The following is a 21,871-nucleotide window of genomic DNA, read 5'->3' on the forward strand; positions in this document are numbered from 1 at the left end:
GAGGCATGGGATTAGTTTGTAAATTTTGCTACATACTAATCCCTGCTATTTAGTTACAGATAAAATAGCAAAATGAATTTTCTAAAATACTTACCATACTAGTTTTGCCTTGCATGAAAAAATTCTAATAAGTGAGCAATTACTAATTTTGTTTAATAGATAAGTGTGTCTAATAGGTTTTGGTACTTGGCCTTTGTTCTTAACAGTTTTAAAACTTTAGTTTTCTGATCCTCTCTTTACAGTGTTTCTTTGTTTTTCTTAGAATGCGTCTTTCCAAGCCACAAAATCTCCCGACAGAGTTAATGGAAGTGAACCCACAACTCCTCAGGTTTGTTTTAAATGTTATTTAAAAGAAAGAGCAAGTCATTTCAGTGTCAGTCAATCTATATTATTAGCATTTGACTTTACAATGAAACAGTGATGTCCAAACACTTGATACAGTATGTATGGTAAATCCAAGTTTGTTGATGGTTTCTTGGAAAAAGTTTAAAGTGAAGTAATTCATGTGTATGTGTGTGTGTGTATATATATATATATATACACACACACACACACACACACACCAGTCTTGTAAGCTTCCATTATTGCTCATTTAAAAATTTAATGGCACCGAAGATAAAACTTTGAAAGAAAGACTGACTTTATAGTTGTAAAAGATTAGGAGTAAGCCATACTGGAAGACATGTTGAGTTACATATTCTAGAAGGGGGATGTGAATAAAATGGCATTTTCTTTTAAAGTTTGTTCTAATGCAGAATATCTTACTACTAGCGAGTTACGTTTATCTTTGACTTTAAAAAGTTATTTGGAGAGTGGGACTCATGTAACCTTCATTTGACTCCTTCCAAAAAAGAAAGAAATTCATTAAAAAAAAAATCTTAATGATGGCAGTGTCTGAGATGAACATTTATTATTTTTGGCTTTACTGACAATTATTCATCATTAACCTGGCTATTCTCAACAGTGTCTAGTGTAGGGCAGTAACATTGCTGATTCTGTGGACCTGGAGCACGAACATGGGCCATTTCTCAACAGTCTGATTTATGAACTAAATCATGCAGACTAAACATTCTAAAGTATTGTCTAGCTTCCCAAACTCCATGAACAGCTTACCTGTGAGCTGAGAACCTCATTCTTTTCAGGGAGGCCAGTCAGATTCTGGGCCAAGTCCCTGGGCCTTGAAACATCCCCAGTTAACTCCAAGTCCTTTTCAGTTCAGTTCAGTTCAGTCGCTCAGTCATGTCCGACTCTTTGCGACCCCATGAATCGCAGCACGTCAGGCCTCCCTGTCCATCACCAACTCCCGGAGTTCACTCAGACTCACGTCCATTGAGTCAGTGATGCCATCCAGCCATCTCATCCTCTGTCGTCCCCTTCTCCTCCTGCCCCCAATCCCTGCCAGCATCAGAGTCTTTTCCAATGAGTCAACTCTTCGCATGAGGTGGCCAAAGTACTGGAGTTTCAGCTTTAGCATCATTCCTTCCAAGGAAATCCCAGAGCTGATTTCTTTCAGAATGGACTGGTCGGATCTCCTTGCAGTCCAAGGGACTCTCAAGAGTCTTCTCCAACACCACAGTTCAAAATCATCAATTCTTCGGCACTCAGCCTTCTTCACAGTCCAACTCTCACATCCATACATGACCACAGGAAAAACCATAGCCTTGACTAGACGGACCTTTGTTGGCAAAGTAACGTCTCTGCTTTTGAATATGCTATCTAGGTTGGTCATAACTTTCCTTCCAAGGAGTAAGCGTCTTTTAATTTCATGGCTGCAGTCACCATCTGCAGTGATTTTGGAGCCCAAAAAAATAAAGTCTGACATTGTTTCCACTGTTTCCCCTTCTATTTCCCATAAAATGATGGGACCGGATGCCATGATCTTTGTTTTCTGAATGTTGAGCTTTAAGCCAACCTTTTCACTCTCCTTTTACAAATACATAATTTCTTGGAAGTGCCTTGAAGGAGGGGTAAAATATTGGGAGGCATCAGTCTAAATGTTACTGGACAGATCCAGTGATCTTTGAGGAATATTAATCAGAAAATATTATTTAGAATGCTTATTCTATTGTAGAATAGTCCAAACAGACAATATAATTGTGAATGCAAAAACTAGAGTGAATAACAACCAATGTTTTGATCAAATTCAGGAGAGACTTAAGTTTTGATTAAGGTGAGGAATGAACTTGTGTGATATTCAGAAAGTTAGTTGTATTTATTGCGTTTACTGTGTCTCAGGTGTTGTTGATCATTTTCTGTACGTGATTTCATTTAATTCTTGTTACAAGGAGACACCTCCACTCAGAGTCTGCTTTTATACAAAATTCTGACAGGTTGGTTGTTGGTTGCTGTTAGCAAATTAGGAACAATGGATATCCCTGAAGCAGGTAGAATGCTTACTGTAATTGGGAGCAGGAAATCAGAGTTAACACCAAGGTAGAAGAGATGGTGAAAAGCAAGCCCAAGAGTTTATAAAGTGTAGCTGCTTGTGACCCCCTTACTACTGGGTAGATCATCTTCTGTAAATCAGTAGATTTTGGCACACAGTTTGTGGCAGAGATGTCATTAAAAAGGGTTGCTCACTGTCTTTATCTAAAAAGCAGAAAAGTGTAGTATACCCTTTTCAAAAAAATGTCTGTTATACTTAACAGTGGTTAACTCTTCAGTTTAATTTGGTACACAAAATTCAGGTAATCAGTACATAACATTCAGCTAATCAAAATGACTCTTCATTCATAGGTTGACATTTTACCTTGCTGCTGCTGCTGCTAAGTCGCTTCAGTCATGTCCGACTCTGTGCGACCCCATAGACAGCAGCCTACCAGGCTCCCCTGTCCTTGGGATTCTCCAGGCAAGAACACTGGAGTGGGTTGCCATTTCCTTCTCCAGTGCATGAAAGTGAAAAGTGAAAGTGAAGTCACTCAGTCGTGTCCAACTCTAGCAACCCCATGGACTGCAGCCCACCAGGCTCCTCTGACCATGGGATTTGCCAGGCAAAAGTACTGGAGTGGGGTGCCATTGCCTTCTCTGGACATTTTACCTTAGACAGACTTAAAAAAACTCAGATATTTGAAAATAATTAGTGTGTGCCACCATGTAATAGAGAAAAATATAATTTGTAAAACAAGTATATGTGAGCATTCATCCTTATCTGAGAAGCTGTGAAATAGTTTGATTATAGTTTTAGTGTTTTGGCAGTTTAGGATAACTATAGGATCTAGTATTACTCTCTTATTGTGTAGATAAGATATTAGGCATGAAACCTTAAATTACTTGCCCAGAGACTAGTGATTAGTTATTGATAGTGGGATTATCATAGATTGACAAAAACATCAGTCTCCCCAGCTATAATTTTTTTTTTTTTTGCCATGCATTGCCTCATTTAAATTTATATGTTGTTAAAATGAAATATGGAGAGCAGAGTAGTGGTTGCCAGAGGCGAGGAGGGTGGGGGCACGGCGAAATGGGCGAAGGGATAGAGAGCTACAGACTTCCAGCTATAAAATAAATAAGTCATAGGGATGTGTAATGTACTGCACTGGAAATAGAGTCAGTAACATTGTAATAACTTCGGTGCATACTCTGTAAAAATATCTAATCAGTATGTTTCATGCCTGAAATGAACATATCATTGTAAGTCAACTAAACTTCAGCAAAAACAACAAAAACAAAATAACAACTGAGTTTCACTAAATTCAATAGAGCAAAACATAGGAATTTAAATGGCCATTCTCATATGCTGTTATTTTTTTTTAGGTTGTGGGAAAAAGTCTGGTTTTGAAAATCATTAATTTTTTTAAAAAGAAATTATAGTAGTAAAATTAAATTTTGAAATTTTCGTTGCTGTTTTTGAAAACTGCTAGAAGTGAAAGACTGCTTTTAATTTTATTTTCAATAGTTATGAAACATTTCCAACATACAGAAAAGTTGAAAGAACTTTATAAAGTGAACATATGTGTACCTAATGCCTCAGTTCTGTCACTGATGCATTCATTACCATACTCTTTTTTCTGCCCATATATTCATTCCTCTATTTGTACCTCAGTCTATTTTATTTTTTTGATGCCTTTCAAAGTTGTAGGCCACAGTACTAATGTTTTAGTATGCATATCATTATCTAGAGATTAGTGTTTATAATTTCTTTTTTGAAGTAAATTTTATATAAAATGAAATGTACAAGCCTCAAATGTGCACTGACTGAGTTTTGACAGTTTGTATGTGCCAAACCCAGCCACAGGTTATGGAAGACTATCATCACCCCAGAAAGTTCCCTTGTGGTGCTCCTCTCAGAGGCAACCTGGTTTAATTTTTTTCCACCATGCGACAGATTAGTTTTGCTTATTTTAGATTTTCATATAAGTGGCCTCATAGAGTACACTGTTCTGTGGAAGGCTTCTTTCACTCAGCACAGTATTTTTGGAATCTCATCCTTGCTGTACTCATCAGTAGTTTGTTCCTACCTGTTGTTGTGTAGTTTTTCTATATGAATATTCTGTAGATATTCACCTATTGATGGACACCTGGGCTGCTTGCAGTTTTCTATTATGAATAAAGCTTATGAACGTTATTGTAGAGTGTTACTGATGTTGTATTAATGCTTTCCCATGATTTCTAGAATAAGATATATAAAAAAATGATATGTATCATTTTGATCAATCATTGAGTATTTCAAGTTTTCCCATTAGATCATCATTATCATATTGCCAGGTTAAGGTTCAGCTGAACAAATGTGTCCTAAGCACCTCCTGTGGAAAGCACTGAGGCAAGACTACAGAAATAGAGAATATGGATCCTGTCCTAAAAGAGTATAAAGTTTGGGGTGAGGGTGTGTGTGCAGTGGATACAATGTAGGAAAACATATTTAGTGCTTCCTATATGAGACACTATTTTAAGTGTTTTTGCCCATTTAATCTTCATAACAATCTACTAATTTTTTTTTTTTTTAATAAATGAGGAAATTGAAACAGAGGTCTTAAAGTTAGTAAGTAGTAAAGCTGGAATTCAAATCAGGAAGTCTGTTCTTAACCACTGTGCTGTATTATCTCTGTAGTTGTTTTAAGGCATAAACAGTTGTTATATCAGCGAGTAAGTAACTAATGTTGAGTCAGAAGGCAGTATGTGCTCCAGGAGTGGTCCTGGTAAAGTGCTTAGCGATTAAGAAAGGCAGTTTCTGATGGGAGAAATCCTAGAAATTTGAACTCACTTTTGAAGGATGTCTGGGTTTCCATATGCATGGAAACTTTGGGCGATAGCACAGAGGCACACAATGCATTTGCTCAGGAAACAGGAAGTTCCTAGTAGAGCTTAAGTTTCTGTTACATGGAGGGGTGATTTTACAAAGAAATGGGTCTTGGGAACTGGGAATCTTGAACATAAGTGAAGGATTTTGATCTTTCTATTTAGTGAGAGTTCAAATTAAGAACTGGAATGAAATGAACCGAATTATATTTTAGGAAGAAATCCTAAAAATCCTAGTGACTGTGTGACACAGCGGCAGACTGGTGGGTAAGAGATCTGAGGCAGGAGAACAGAAGACTGCTACAGATATCCAGCTGGCAGAGGATAAAAGTCTGAACAATAACACTGTTGGGGAAATAGGAAGGAGGAGTGAAAACAGGGTCAAGCAGGTGAGACAGAAAGGCGTTAAAAAGTAACTCTGTGTTCATTTATTCTTCCTTATACATTTCTCCTCTAATCCCCATCAGCTTTTTAAACAGTGAGTTATAAATCAGGGAATGTCTTTGGTGCCAGAAGCCTGGCAGTGGTTGGAGCCCGCGGGAGCTGAGTTTCTCATGTAGTAGAAGCGCTGGAGACAGTTGTTAGAGACCCCTTTCCCTTTGGCTTCCTGTCCTGCCCTCCGTTTTTCCTCTCATTCTCATCACTGCCTTTCATCCTCACAGTTCCAAGTTTGGCCTCCAGGAAATATATCTCCATTCTCAATAGGACAAAAGACACATTCCTTATCAGGAAAATAACATTTCTTCTAGAAGGTTCCATCGTGGTTTTTGGCTGCACTGTGTGGCTTGTGGGCTCTTAATTCTCTGACCAGGAACTGAACCCAGGCCCCCACAGTGAAAGTGTGGAGTCCTAACCACTGGACTGCCAGAAAACTGAGGAAGGTCCCATCCTTTAGAGGCCCACCCAGTAGTATCCCTTATTGGCTGAGCTTTGGCACACAGCCCACTCGTGGCTGAACCAGAGTCTGGGAAAAGCTAATTTTATTATTATTTTACATTTATATTTTTAATAATTTTGTTAGTTCTTTTATTTGTAGCTGTGCTGGGTCTTTGTTGCTGTGTGGGCTTTGCTCCAGTTGCGGTGAGTGGGGCTACCCTCTAGTTGTGGTGTGTGGCTTCTCATTGCCCCGCCTTCTCCTGTTGCACAGCGCCCTCTACTTGTGGTGTGCGGCCTCTCATTGCCCCGCCTTCTCCTGTTGCACAGCATCCTCTAGTGGTGTGCGGCCTCTCATTGCCCCGCCTTCTCCTGTTGCACAGCATCCTCTAGTTGTGGTGTGCGGCTTCTCATTGCCCCGCCTTCTCCTGTTGCACAGCGCCCTCTACTTGTGGTGTGCGGCTTCTCATTGCCCCGCCTTCTCCTGTTGCACAGCGCCCTCTAGTTGTGGTGTGCGGCTTCTCATTGCCCCCGCCTTCTGCTGTTGCACAGCGCCCTCTAGTTGTGGTGTGCGGCCTCTCATTGCCGTGCCTTCTCCTGTTGCACAGCGCCCTCTAGTTGTGTGCGGCCTCTCATTGCCGTGCCTTCTCCTGTTGCACAGCGCCCTCTACTTGTGGTGTGCGGCTTCTCATTGCCCCGCCTTCTCCTGTTGCACAGCGCCCTCTAGTTGTGGTGTGCGGCTTCTCATTGCCCCCGCCTTCTGCTGTTGCACAGCGCCCTCTAGTTGTGGTGTGCAGCTTCTCATCGCCCCGCCTTCTCCTGTTGCACAGCATCCTCTAGTTGTGGTGTGCGGCTTCTCATTGCCGTGCCTTCCCCTGTTGCACAGCGCCCTCTAGTTGTGATTTGCGGCCTCTCATTGCCGTGCCTTCTCCTGTTGCACAGCGCCCTCTGCTTGTGGTGTGTGGCTTCTCATTGCCCCGCCTTCTGTTGCACAGTGCCCTCTACTTGTGGTGTGCGGCTTCTCATTGCCCCGCCTTCTCCTGTTGCACAGCGCCCTCTGCTTGTGGTGTGTGGCTTCTCATTGCCCCGCCTTCTCCTGTTGCACAGCGCCCTCTGGTTGTGGTGTGCGGCTTCATTGTCCCGCCTTCTCCTGTTGCACAGCGCCCTCTAGTTGTGGTGTGCGGCTTCTCATTGCCCCGCCTTCTCCTGTTGCACAGCGCCCTCTAGTTGTGGTGTGCGGCTTCTCATTGCCCCGCCTTCTCCTGTTGCACAGCGCCCTCTAGTTGTGGTGTGCGGCTTCTCATTGCCCTGCCTTCTCCTGTTGCACAGCGCCCTCTAGTTGTGGTGTGCGGCTTCTCATTGCCCCGCCTTCTCCTGTTGCACAGCGCCCTCTACTTGTGGTGTGCGGCTTCTCATTGCCCTGCCTTCTCCTGTTGCACAGCGCCCTCTACTTGTGGTGTGCGGCCTCTCATCGCCCCGCCTTCTGCTGTTGCACAGCGCCCTCTAGTTGTGGTGTGTGGCCTCTCATCGCCCCGCCTTCTGCTGTTGCACAGCACGGGCTCCAGGGCAACCAAGCTCAGCAGTTGCGGCTCCCGGACTCCAGAGCACAGGCTTCATAGGGGCGCAGCTTAGTTGCTCGGAGGCATGTGGATCCTCCTGGATCAGGGAACGAACCAGTGTCTCCTGCATTGGCAGGTGGATTCTTTATCACTGAACCAGCAGGGAAGCCCAGAGCTAATTTTAAAAATCCTTTAATTGAAATGTAATGTATCACACTATAATATCTACATACAGAAAAGTATCATGTATTCCATATACAGTTTTCTGAATTTTCACAAACTAAACACAGCTTTCTAACCAGCACCCAAAATCAAGAAACAGAAATTATCAGCTTCCCAGAAACCGTTGTGTTCCTTTCTGTTCTCCTCTCACACTGGGGGTGGGGGTAACTACTGTTGTGGCTTCTAACACTATAGATTAATTTTGCCTGTTTCTGAGTTTATGTAAATAGAATCAGAAGTGGATATTCTTTTGTGTCTGGCTTCTTTTGTTTAATACTGTTAGTGTTAGATTCATGTATATTCTTGTTTGTGGCTATTAATCTTTCATTCTTGTTGCTGTCTGCCGCCGCCGCCGCTGCTAAGTCACTTCAGTCGTGTCCGACTCTGTGTGACCCCATAGATGGCAGCCCGCGAGGCTTCCCCATCCCTGGGATTCTCCAGGCAAGAACACTGGAGTGGGTTGCCATTTCCTTCTCCAGTGCATGAAAGTGAAAAGTGAAAGTGAAGTCACTCAGTCGTGTCTGACTCTTAGCGACCCCATGGACTGCGGCCCACCAGGCTCCTCCGTCCATGGGATTTTCCAGGCAGGAGTGCTGGAGTGGGGTGCCATTGCCTTCTCCGTGTTGCTGTCTAGCATTCCATTAATGATCAGACAGCAGTTGATTTTTCCCGTCTGTTATTGATGAGCATCAACAGTAGTTTCAGGTTTGGCACTGTTTTGAACAGTGCTGCTGTAAGATTCTAGTGCATGTCTTTTGTTGAACATAATTATACATTTGTACTGGATATACAGTGAAGTGAAAGGCGCTCAGTCATGTCTGACTCTTTGTGACCCCCATGGACTATACAGTCCATGGAATTCTCCAGGCCAGACTACTGGAGTGGGTAGCCTTTCTCTTCTGCAAGAGATCTTCCCAGCCGAGGGATTGAATCCAGGTTTCCTGCGTTGCAGGCAGATTCTTTCCTAGCTGAGCCACAAGGGAAGCCCAAGAATACTGGAGTGGGTAGCCTATCCCTTCTCCAGCAGATCAAACTGCTGGTCCATAGAGTACATATGTGTTTAGTTTTAATGTTAATAAATGCTAGTAGTTTTCCAAAATGGGTGGCTTTATATCCTCGCCAATACTTGGAGTTTTCCATAGTTGTAATTTTAGCCGTTCTAGTGGATATGTGGTAGTGTCTCATTGTGGTTTTAGTTCGTATTTGAGAAGGTGAATGTTTAACCTGGCTGTATTGTAAGCCTGAACGAAACCGGCGTCTGATGGAAAGGAAGAAGGGAGGATTAGATATCTCTTCATAGATAGTGTTGGATATCTGGTGATGACAGCTCAAGCCAGTCATGGTGCGAAGTGCTTCACATGTCCTCATGTAGTACTCCTCATGGGCACCCTGGGAGGTGAGTGCTGTTTCCCCCAGTTTACTTATGAAGAAACAGAGGCATAGAGGGGCAGTGTAACTTGCCTAAGGTCATATTGCTGGTCAGTGATGGAAGGAAGACTTGAACCTATGAAGTCTGGCTGCAGAGCCTGTGCTCTAAGCTACTGCATCATAGAGCCAGAAGAGTCTGCCACATAAGCTTGAGTATGGTTCTTAAGTAAAGTTTGTCTTTTAGTCTTCATTCTCTAATACTGATAATCAATGTTTATTGCATATTTGCTACATTATAAGCAATTTGCGTGTACATGTTAACAAATTCAGTCTTTGTGGCATCCTTATGAGGTGGGTAGTATTACTATTACCATCATTATTATTTTTGTCATCCCTATTTTAGAGAGGTGGAAACAAGACTCATGAGGTTAAGTAACTTGACTCTTGTCTTGAACATTGATTGTGGTGGAACCAGGATTTAAACTTAGGCAACTTTGCTTGGCAGCCCAACAGGCTAAATCGTGACACTCAGTCACCTTCCTGCCAAGCAGAGTAGATGTGACAGTTACCCAGCTTACGAGCTTTTGCACATAACGTCCTTGACATTGTTCATTAGTCCTAGCTCACCTAAAATAACAGTTATTTCTAGTGCTAGTCAGATTTCTCACTTGTTTGCCCTAAGGCAGTTTACAAGGAGATTGTCTGTAGGAGCTGAAAAGCACTTTTTGTGTGGGTCAGAAGTGGCTGGTAATGGAGTAGGCGTAAAGTGGGTCTTCAGGGTTTTGAGCATGAGGGTCCCTCCTCTCCTTTAAGACTTTCTCCGCCCTGTCTCAGAAGAGAGGTAAAACTTGCACATTATGAAAGAATAAATTGCAAAGTACACGAAAATAGAAAAATGAAAGTAAAAATCACCTAAAATCTAACCACTCAGCCTCACTCTCTGTTAACTTTTTGTGTTGGTCCTTTAACAACCTGGTTCTCAAGGTGTTTGTATACACATACATACAGGTTCAAAACTATATGTAACTACTTTAAATCAAAACGACCCCACGGTATATGTGTCATTTTATAACCTGAGTTTTCCCATTTAATAATAGTATGTCTTGAACCGTCGTACATACACTGTAGTTGATATACCCTCCAGTGGTGAATATTTGGGTTGTTTTCAGTTTTTACTGTTACTAATCTGTGGTAAATCTCTGTGCTTATGAAGAGGGTGAGCCCCTGCTAACTCACACCTTGCCAACTACTATTATTAAATCTCTAAAATCTATAAAGTATTCCTGGTCTGATTTTTTTTTTTATTGTGATAAAGAGACTCTTTTTGTTTTCTTGTAATCTTTGCCTGCACATGGCCTCAGTCTCCTCTGAGCATTTCGTTCCTAGCATCTTTGAGGTCTTGCAGTGACCCTGTTGCACTAATGAGAATGAGTTTCTAGGAAACACCTTAAGTACTGACTGCTGTCATGTGAACAAAACAATGCTGCTTTAAATAATGCAAGTTATTGAATTATAGTATTTTCCATGGCTGTTTTACAAAATAATGCATTATCATTAATATGCTAATTAAGAGAATAGCTCTTGCTGATGACTGTTTCTGACATGAGGCTTACTGATCCACGCAGAGGGGCTTGAGCTCAGACTCTGACTGCCCTTCATGATTTTGTAACGCTTACATTTATTCCCCGAAGACAGTGGTAAGTAGAGCAGAGCCAAACGTCACCAGTCAGCTCTGCCTTGTGTTCTCTTACTGAGCAAAATGGGCTCACTCTGCGTTACCTACCCTCTGCCTGAGAAGAGTGTTAAGGACTGCGCCTCCAGGCAGACTCCAGATTCAGCCACACACTTCACACCTCACAGTACATAGCCCCATTTGCGTCCCGGGTGTGCACTGTGGTATTGTTGGCCCCTGCCTCCAAGGATCTTAGTTTAGTGGATGAATCTCACAGCGCACGGGTGAGGTCTGCTGGGAAAGCATGGCTTCCTTCTTTTTTACAAATGGGCAAACCGAAGGGAAGTGACTCAGTGAAGGTCATTCCACTGCTCAGTGACAGACCTGGGACCTACACCCCAGTCTTCAGACTCAAGGTCCAGAGCCTTTTCAGAAATAACCGGGCGTCTCTTGTTTTTCAGCAAACAATGTATTGTGTAAAATGTCAGGAATGAAGTTAAATGTGCTAGAGCTTTTAACAGATTCTTGCTGGTGATTAGGGAATAATAGAAGTCTAAATGTGTATTTTAACCCCCATATTCTGTTGTGTTTTGGTTGTAGTCAAGTGACACGCAGTCTTTTGCACAGAAGCTCCAACTCCGGGTGCCGTCTGTGGAGTCTTTGTTTCGGAGTCCAGTAAAGGAATCTCTAGTCCGATCTTCCTCTAAAGAATCTTTGGTACGCACGTCTTCTAGAGAATCCCTGAATCGGTTCGACCTGGACTCTTCTGCTGCCTTCTTTGATCCACCCTCTGATATGGAGAGTGAGACTGAAGACTCACTTGGGAATTTAGACAGTCTCAGCAAAGAGCAGTTGATCCAATGGTTGCGGAGGATGGAACGAAGGTTGAATGGCTACAAAGGGAAATGTTGTGAGGTAGGGGCATGACTTTTTCTTGCTAGTGTGAAAATTTCCTCCTCATGTTCTCTAATTCATGTTACGGCCTGGTCTTTACGCCTGTCGTTGGCTGAACTGTTGATTGCCTAGCTCCGCTGGATCCTGGTGGTAAGTAGTGTGTGGCAGTATCTAGTTAAAGACCTTCACTGGTGCTGAGGCCCTTTGGCCAGGACTCTTAGTAAAATTTTGGAGCAAATTGTTGCCTGTAGCCTTCTGATTCTCATATTGCTCTTTCTCCACCCTCCCTCTGCTTCTCATTCAGTTGGTGTGAGGTGGGGCCTAAGAACTTCTATTTCTATTAATAGCAGGCTCCAGGTGATGCTTTTGTTTGTGAGACTGATCTGTGATCACAGTTTGAGTAGTCTTTAGGCGATGGACTCTAATCCCATTTTATGAATTAGGTATGTGAAGTATGTGTTTAGGTGAAATCCCATTTTGTGTGTCTAGGTGAAATCCCATTTTATGAATTAGGTATGTGAGGTATGTGTCTAGGTGAAATCAAATGTAATTTAGTATTTTTATAGTCAAGTTACACTTTATTTTTTAGAAATATATTACCTATATTATTTAGTTTCAACTGCATATGCATCTGATTAGCTTGAATTGTCTATTAAAGGGCTCCTTTGACTTATTTTTTGACTTTCATAATGAGATATTTTAGCAGAGTTTAGAACAATTAACTGCATTTATGTAGGAATGACTGATGTTATTAGTGACTTTTTCTTTATTTTAGCTTGTTACAGCTTATCAGACTCTTCATAGAGAGAAGAAAAAGCTACAAGTAAGTGATTTATTGGCTATTTATATTGATTCATATGTAATTTTAAAATTAGAAAGGATATTGTAATAAGACCCTGGCTTTTAATAATTTTTCATATGACCAAAGTATTTAACCTGTTTTACTATTAGGGATTTTGATGCAGAGAATGAGAGAAATCTCAAATGATTTTGCCTCTGGTAGGGATGGGCTTCCTCAAGTATGCAGTACATAAGAAGTTTGGATTTAACTTGCTTGCCTCTCTCAAGTATGTTTCCTGGTGGGTCAGTCTGTAGGCTGCATGTTTGTTTTACTGGTAGATAAATATACAACTTGAAGGAGATGGCAACCCACTCCCGTACTCTTGTCTGGAAAATCCCATGGACGGAGGAGCCTGGTAGGCTACAGTCCAGGGAATCGCAAAGAGTCAGTCGGACACGACTGAGCGACTTCACTTTCAAATACCTGAAGACATCTGTTTCTTATCCTTATATCAGGGTCCAAAAATAAGCATCCTCTCTTCTGTTTCCTGAGGTTGCTGCTTATAAAGCCCTTGGTTAAGTGTGTAGAGAGTAGGAGTGATTATAGTTCTCCTGGTAACTTACTTCTGCCCTTTTCTGTCATCCTGTTCATGGCCAGAAATTTCCCAGCAGGCGTCCCAGGTGATAATTCACATGTCAGAGCTAAGGGGAAATATCACTCCAGTTCAGATGGTGCTGTTATTTATAAAATGCAGATAGTCTTCGTTCTTCCTGTAGAAGTTATTTTAAACAGTTTAATGTCTTGTCCCATTTAGAGACATTAATTGTATAACCAAAAAATTATTTGTAAAGTGAGTTTTGGTAAACTTTATTTCCCCATGTATATTATTTTAAAATATTTAATTTACCATTAATAATAGTGTGAGTACAACATTAAATTATATGACTTTAGTTGGAATATAACCAGTTGAGAATAGTAACATCAGTTATTTGTTGCTGATTTCACTATTCTAATTGTCCATAACAAGTGTGAAAATTAGATTATTACACATAAAGTATTTAATTTGATAATTTTTTAAACATGTGGTCTATAGAAGTGGGGGGATAGTTCTGATTTAATGCATTGTATTATTAATAATCCATAAACTCATTCTCAAAAGGTCATCTTATTCCTAAGTTCTGTGAGTACCTTGCTTGTGTTTCTTTGATTTGTCTGGTTTTTTGTTTCTAGATGTACATAAATCTACCACTAAGTGGCAGGAGAGAGTTATGATTGCATAGTTGCAGAAGTAAAGGGTGTTGGAAATAAAATTCAGTGATTTGTGATCTTTTTAACTTGATTGTCATTGATATGTCATGTGATTGTTTGAACCAGCTTTTTTTTTTTTCTTTTAAATTAAAGGGTATATTAAGTCAGAGTCAGGATAAAGCACTTCGGAGGATTGGAGAGTTAAGAGAGGTAAGTTGAGAATAGTACTTTGAGAATAGTGACTAAATTTCTCATATTTATCAGGACTGTTTTATGTTTTGGGATAGTTTCATATGTACCCCATTATAGTGAAAACTAGCCAGATCAGCCTACAAGACCAGGGGTCAGTTCTTTTAGTTTTTATTTGTGTGGTTTCCCTAAGATACACATTGGTGAAATTACAGGCAGACCTTATTTTATTGTACTTTACTGTGCTTCAGAGATCTTGCATTTTTACAGATTGAAGATTTGTGGCAACCCTGTGTTATCAGATGATGGTATCTTTTAGTAATAAAATATTTTTTGAATTAAGGTATGTGCTTTTTTAATGCTATCGCACACTAAATAGTTATTTAGTGTAAATAGTGTAAACATGACTTTTACATGCTCTGGGAAACCAAAAGTATTGTTTTATTGCAATACTTATTTTATTGTGTTGGTCTGAAATGAATCCATTATATCTCCAAGATGTTCCTGTAATGACTTAAGAAAGGCTTATTTAACAATAGAGTATAATTTGCCTGCATAGACAGTCAGTGACAACTTCTAAGGCTAACCTGTCTCTTAGGTAGTTCAGGCTTCTTCTTGTTTTTTCCTAATCAGCAACCTTTTTACCTTTTTGGTGAAGTAAAACAAGAATTATGTTTCTTGTAATTTGGGAGGAAGGGTGTAATTTTTACAATAAACTATCATATCCAGGCAAATATTTATCATTTGGAGTCATGCTTTGCTAATTTCTGTTTCTGGTCCTACCTTAAGAAGATTGGAAAATATTGGCTTAAATTGGTTAGCGAACAGCATTTTAGGTCTCTGCTATATCATTTATCATAATCATTTTACCATCCTTTAATCATAAACTATAATAGATGTAGAAAATCATGACAAAAACATAGCTTCTACATACGTAGTGACCACTGTGTAGCCATCTCCAAGGTCAAGAATGTTGCTGGCCTTCCAAAAGCTCCTCTGTGCTTCCCAGCCCATTCACAGCACCTTCTCTTTCTCCAAAAGTAACTGCTATGCTAACTTAAATGTATTTCCTTGTATTTCTTTTAAGGTTTTATCACCCAAGTGCATACCTTGAGATGTTATAGTCTTGCCTATGTAAAAATTTTTTTGATGTATCTTTTAAGTCTTTCTAAATCTACTTGTCTTCTTCATCCCTTTCTTTTCCTTACACTTCATCTGTGGAAGAACCTGATGATAATTGAGAAGATCCAAAATTGCTCATTGGCCTTAATCCCAACATTATAAACCTCGTAGACTTGAAATAACATCATGAACCCCTTATTGCCAAATTCAGACTTAAATTGAAGAAAGTAGGGAAAACCACTAGACCATTTAGGTATGACCTAAATCAAATCCCTTACAGTTATACAGTGGAAGTGACAAATAGATTCACAGGTTTAGATCTGATAGAGTGCCTGATGATCTACGGATGGAGGTTTGTGGCATTGTACAGGAGGCAGTGATCAATATCATCCCCAAGAAAAAGAAATGCAAAAAGGCAAAATGGTTGTCTGAGGAGGCCTTACAAATAGCTGAGAAGAGAAGTGAAAGGCAAAGGAGAAAAGGAAAGATATACCCATTTGAATGCAAAGTTCCACAGAATAATGAGAGATAAGAAAGCCTTCTTCCATGATCAGTTTAAAGAAAAAGAGTAAGGCAATAGAATGGGAAAGACTAGAGATCTCTTCAAGAAAATTAGAGATACCAAGGGAACATTTCATGCAAAGATGAGCACAATAAAAGACAGAAATGATATGGGCCTAACAGAAGTAGAAGATATTAAGAAGTGGTGGCAAGAATACATATAAGAACTATACAAAAAAGATCTTCATGGCCCAGATAACCATGATGGTGTGATCACTCACCTAGAGCCAGACATCCTGGAGTGTGAAGTCAAGAGGGCCTTAGGAACCATCAGTACAAACAAAACTAGTGAAGGGGATGGAATTCCAGTTGAGCTATTTCAAATCCTAAAAGATGATGCTGTGAAAGTACTGCACTCAATATGCCAGCAAATCTGGAAAACTCAGCAGTGGCCACAGGACTAGAAAAGGTCAGTTTTCATTCCAATGCCAAAGAATGTTCAAACTATGACACAGTTACACTTAGCTCACACGCTAGCAAAGTAATGCTCAAAATTCTCCAAGCCAGGGTTCAACAATAGCATGTGAACCATGAAATTCCAGATGTTCAAGCTGGATTTAGAAAAGCCAAAGGAACCAGAGATCAAATTGCCAACATCCACTGGATCATCGAAAAAGCAAAGAAATTTCAGAAAAACATCTGCTTTTGCTTTATTAACTACGCCAAAGCCTTTGACTGTGTGGATCACAACAAACTGTGGAAAATTCTTCAAGAGATGGGAATACCAGATCTCCTGACCTGCCTCCTGAGAAATCTGTATATAGGTCAAGAAGCAACAGTTATTACTAGACATGGAGCAACAGACTGGTTCCAAATTGGGAAAGGAGTACATCAAGGCTGTATATTGTCACCCTGCTTATTTAACTTATATGCAGAGTATATCATATGAAATGCCGGCATGGATGAATCACAAGCTGGAATCAAGATTGCCAGGAGAAATATCAATAACCTCAGATACGCAGATGACACCACCCTTATGGCAGAAAGCAAAGAACTAAAGAGCCTTTTGATGAAAGTGAAAGAGGAGAGTGAAAAAGTTGGCTTAAAGCTCAACAATCAGAAAACTAAGATCATGGCATCCAGTGGAAACAGTGTCAGACTTTATTTTTTGGGCTCCAAAATCACTGCAGATGGTGATTGCAGCCATGAAATTAAAAGACGCTTACTCCTTGGAAGAAAAGTTATGACCAACCTAGACAGCATATTCAAAAGCAGAGACATTCCTTTGCCAACAAAGGTCTGTCTAGTCAAAGCTATGGTTTTTCCAGTGGTCGTGTATGGATGTGAGAGTTGGGCTGTGAAGAAGGCTGAGCGCCGAAGAATTGATGCTTTTGAACTGTGGTGTTGGAGAAGACTCTTGAGAGTCCGTTGGACTGCAAGGAGATCCAACCAGTCCATTCTAAAGGAGATCAGTCCTGGGTGTTCTTTGGAAGGAATGATGCTGAAGCTGAAACTCCAATACTTTGGCCACCTCATGCGAAGAACCAACTCATTGGTAAAGACCCTGATGGCTGGGAAAGATTGAAGGTGGGAGGAGAAGGGGACGACAGAGAATGAGACGGTTGGATGGCATCACCGATGCGATGGGCATGAGTTTGAGTAGGCTCCAGGAGTTGTGGGTGGACACGGAAGCCTGATGTGCTGCAGTCCATGGGGTCGCAAAGGTCGGACATGACTGAATGACTGAGCTGAATACTATCATCATCAATTATGATTACTGAAATTAGTTAAATGCACTTTTATATGGTATTGCAATCCTTCCAACATTTAAAAATCCTTTTCCATATCTATGCTGTTAGACCATAAAGCATAATATATACATTCTTTTTTTTAAACTCTTGTGGTGTATTTGTTCTACAAGTATAGTTAACGTTCACCAGAAAGAAAAGATGCCCAGCTGTTATACTCGCACCTCCTCCAGCCTCTCCACTGCATGGCCCCTGACCCCTATGCATGGTTTTCTGAATATTAACAGTTCTGTGACATGTCTTAGAGGTCAAACTAGAAATGTGGAGTCTTGGGCTGAGTAGGAGTTCAGGTTTTGTTTCTTCTCAGTCACTTTCTATTATTACTAGAAAAGAGGGTACATTTAGCACTTTGTTGAGGGACAAATAATATGGCACTTTTACCCAAAATGTTTTTCTAAATTAAAGGTATTTGATACATTCCACTCAACAGAATACCTGGGGAAATAATCAGAAAGATCTTATAAAACTTATGCATAAAAATGTTAATTCCAGGATTTGCCCGAATTTGCAAACAGTCCAAATGGCCCAACAATAGGACAATTATTGAGTTGGTTGTTATGTTTAGTAATGGTACAGAGCCATTTATTATTGTGCTAAAAAGTTCAAATAGTGTAGCTTTACATCAAAGGTAAGTTTCCTAGATACCAAATATATAAGGATGGATAAGACAAAGTCTTTGACCAAATGAAGCTCGTTTTCTAGTGGGTAAGACATAGACACACATACATATATGCATAAATATACAACACACTGTTAGGTAGTGAACAGTTCTATTAGGGGAAATAAAGCAGCATAAAGGATTGAAGGTTGAGTGAGGCCTTTAGAGGGTGGTCGCACACTGGTTACTCTCTGAAGAATTCATTATAGGGAGTCAAGAATGGAAGTGAGAGCCCATTAACAGGTCTTAGAGCTGTAGTGCTGGTAGGAGTGGTGGCAGGGATAGAAGTGGTGGGAAATGGCCAGACTTGCTATTACTTTGAGCGTCTGCTGATGATTGGAAATGGGGGAAAAGAGAGGAGTCAAGATTGACCCCAACACTTTTGGCTTGGGTGACAGTGAATTGCAGCATCATTTGTTTGAGTTAGGGGATAGTGGAGAGGAGATTAACTGGGAGAGAAATCAGGCTTCCGAGTCTGAAAGTAGTGTCACATGGGAGAAGGATTAGGGTTGTTCTTAGTGACCCCAAGGATCTAATCAGAAGAACTTTCTGAAAGTGGAAAGTAGCCCCTGGTGCTGGGTCCAGTTCTGGAACTCGTGGGGCCCTGTTACAGTGGTGGTGGACGACTGGCTAGCCACCCTGCAGGCTGCAGTCAGGGTGTAAGTGACAGTTCCTTTATAACTGTGGTCTCTATTATTTGTGAAGTTTTTAGTGGTAGAATAAGGTAGCAAGAGGAAGGAGGAGGGGACATGATTAAAAATTTTTTCCATTGTATGCAAGGACTTCTTAAGACGAGGAGACGAAAACATTCAGAACCTGAAAACTGTCATATTAATATAAATCACAGACGTTTTTGTGGGCTGGTATCTAGTATGGTAGAAAATAGAAAATTATTTCGGCACCCCACTGCAGTATTCTTGCCTGGAGCATCCCAGGGACAGAGGAGCCTAGTGGGCTGCCATCTATGGGGTCGCACAGAGTCGGACACGACTGAAGCGACTTAGCAGCAGCAGCAGCAGAAAATTATTTGAAAGAAATGAATTTTAAAGAAAGTAAAGGACTGCATTGCTATTAAGGAGATGCACAGCTGTTCCATACTAAAGAATTGTCCTATGCAGGTTCATAGGGGACAGTGGCTTTCCAGACTTTGGGATTTCATGGGCTGAGAAATTACCTTTTGTTTCCTTCCAGAAATGGGGGACCAGAGACTTGTCATAGGGCTACTTTTATTTTTTTCAAGTGAGGACATTGAGAATGAGGAACTAGGTTCTTTCATTGTCATTATTTCATAAAAGAAATATATTTTTTTAATAACAAACTATTAGGAAGGACATAGTCTCAGGATAAGGTACAGTTGTTTAGATGGAAGATCTTTAGAAAAACCTGTCTTGATCTTAAGACCAGCATTTGGAGACTCCGGCTGTGGGGGAAGGTCAGGCCAGTAGTGAGAGGAGCAGTCCCTGTGCTGGGAGACCTTGAGGCTGTGTGGGTGTTGGGAAGAGAGGACAGGTTGTACCTCAGCATTTTGAGAATTAGTAAATTTGAAACAATTCAAGAAGAGGGCGTTGCTTATGAGTCCTTGAAAATATTGTTTGAAGAAAAGTTTCTAGAGTTGTGTGAGGGATGGATTAAATCAGATGAAAACTTGAGGTAAGAATTCTCTCTGAAAGCCTACTGAAGGAAATCAATCTTCAAAATTATTAGAGATTGGGATTATGGTTATGTATGGGGAAGAAGGACCTAAACATTGCGGAGAAAGTAATGAAAGAATTTGGTTATATGCAGAGATCGGCAAAGATAAATAAAATATGACTGACTATTTTGAGCTTAGAGAATGAGAAAAGTACGAATCCTGGAAAAAGAGAGGGGTTTGGAAGGAATATCCGCTGTGTTCCAGGTGTTAATCTCCAGCATTCTAATGGAGCAGGTGTCAGGGAGAAGCCCTGAGGACTTGAAACTGAGCCCAGAGGGATAGCTGCCGAGAGAATCAATGAAGGACATGGTGGAAACTCTAAAAGACAGGACTATAGGGAGGAGCTCTGCACCTGCAGAAAGCAGGTATCTCACTTAAGGAAGTAATTATTAGAGACTGAGTGGAGAGGTAAAGACCATTGGATTTAGTTAGGAATGCTTATTAATGACCTGAGGAAAGCAGCGTTTTAAGTAATGTCAGGAACTTGAACTATCACTGTTTGGTGGTCCAGTAGGTCAACCTTTTCATTTGAGGAAGCTTCTGATTTTGGCAATTGATCACTTTCATGTATTGGAAAAAGGAAGGCTCTGTTGATTATCTAGTTACTTACTGTATAACAATTCAGTTTTAGATCAAGTGAGTTTAAGATAGCACGGGCAGTAAGATGTCTTAAAGTAGGATAAAGTTTTACCTTTATCTTAAGTAACATTTTTTAAATCCTTTCTACAGAATTGTTAGTTAATTCAGCAGTGATTAAGGTCTAAAAGTATGTTTTCTCTTCTTGGATCTTTATACTCTTTAAAGAACAGAATTATTTGTTGAGGTAAATACTACTGTTTTAAATGTTAATTATTCTCTAATTATTGTTGCTTATACCTTAAGAGTAATACAGTCTGGGTTGATCAGTTTTTAAGTTTTGAAAACTTCAGGTTCATGTTTTTTGTTTTATACTGAAAACTGCCTGTGAATCATTTATGTTTTAGGAGCTTCAAATGGACCAACAAGCAAAAAAACATCTTCAGGAGGAGTTTGATGCATCTTTAGAGGAAAAAGATCAGTATATCAGTGTTCTCCAGACTCAGGTAAAAAAAAAAGTGTGGAATTTTTGGATAAAGGAAAATAAAGGGATTTTGATGGGATATCTGATAGGTTCTGGATTTTTTTTTTTTAAAGGCCTATTTTTAAAACTCTCTGCTTTTCTACTCAGTTAGTTTTAAGGATAATTTTTGATTTATTGTGTCTTCTGGCTAAGATATCACTGAAAATAGCAAATACCAAAATTGGTTGCATTGGGAGTAAATTTGTACTTTCATTGTTTTCCCTCCATTATAGCAAAAATGATACCTTTTACTCTTCCCTTCTCTGTTTTAAAGAAAGTGCTACTGCCATAATTTTTTTCCCCCTAATGAAAAACTTTTTGTTTTTAGGTTTCTTTGCTGAAGCAACGGTTACGAAATGGCCCAATGAATGCTGACCTACCAAAACCACTCCCTCAAATGGAACCAGAGCCTGAAGGCATCAATAAAGAGAACACAGACAGTGATGTAGAGCCAGTAGGTAAGCTTCAGCTTGTCAGGAGGTTAAGTTAAAAACTAGAGGAGGATGTTGAGAGATTCTAGGGCAGGAACTGATAGACATGGACTGAGGTAGAAGTAAAATGTCCCTGACCCTCATATTTCTAGAAAGATGCTTTAAAAAACAAAATTTAACTGAGTCCATTTAGAAGATCTTATTGGCATAATTCAGTGATTCATGAATTGGGCAGCATCTCCTCTAGCAGATTCAAAAGAGCTCCTGGGAGCTGTACAAAATGAAGGAATGAAAGACTTTTATAGACAGAAGAGAGTGGAACAAGGAAGTTAGAGTAGCAAAGAGTGGATTGGTTGTGACAAGGTCCCTTTCCTTTGGAGGAGGCAGGGGTGTGTCAGGCATGTGACCGCTCTAGTGTTGACCAGGTGATTCCTGCTGAACTGGCTTAAGATTCCATTTCTGGGAGAGGTCAAAACTGTAATTAAGTCTCAGTTTGGTGGCTTGGGGCTTAACATAAC

General features: G+C 40.4%; 1 protein-coding gene across 11 annotated transcripts in view; it reads left to right on the forward strand.

Annotated features, from left to right (window-relative positions):
• Nucleotides 1-21,871, forward strand: part of GOLGA4 (golgin A4) — a 122,637-nt gene that overhangs the window by 30,277 nt on the left and 70,489 nt on the right. For 8 of the 11 annotated variants that reach the window (XR_008706063.1, XM_055557602.1, XM_055557600.1 and 5 more), the window contains 6 exons: nt 263-328; nt 11,530-11,844; nt 12,599-12,646; nt 14,006-14,062; nt 20,807-20,905; nt 21,251-21,380. Coding sequence is in view for 10 of the 11 variants with exons in the window: in XM_055557602.1 (XP_055413577.1) it covers nt 263-328; nt 11,530-11,844; nt 12,599-12,646; nt 14,006-14,062; nt 20,807-20,905; nt 21,251-21,380 (715 nt within the window). In the remaining variant the exon portion in view is untranslated. The remainder of the gene's footprint in view (nt 1-262; nt 329-11,529; nt 11,845-12,598; nt 12,647-14,005; nt 14,063-20,806; nt 20,906-21,250; nt 21,381-21,871) is intronic. The other 3 variants (XM_055557603.1, XM_055557605.1, XM_055557608.1) reach the window with 1 other exon arrangement.

The sequence above is a fragment of the Bubalus kerabau genome, chromosome 20 (genome assembly GCF_029407905.1).
Source record: "Bubalus kerabau isolate K-KA32 ecotype Philippines breed swamp buffalo chromosome 20, PCC_UOA_SB_1v2, whole genome shotgun sequence".
NCBI lineage: Eukaryota > Metazoa > Chordata > Mammalia > Artiodactyla > Bovidae > Bubalus > Bubalus kerabau.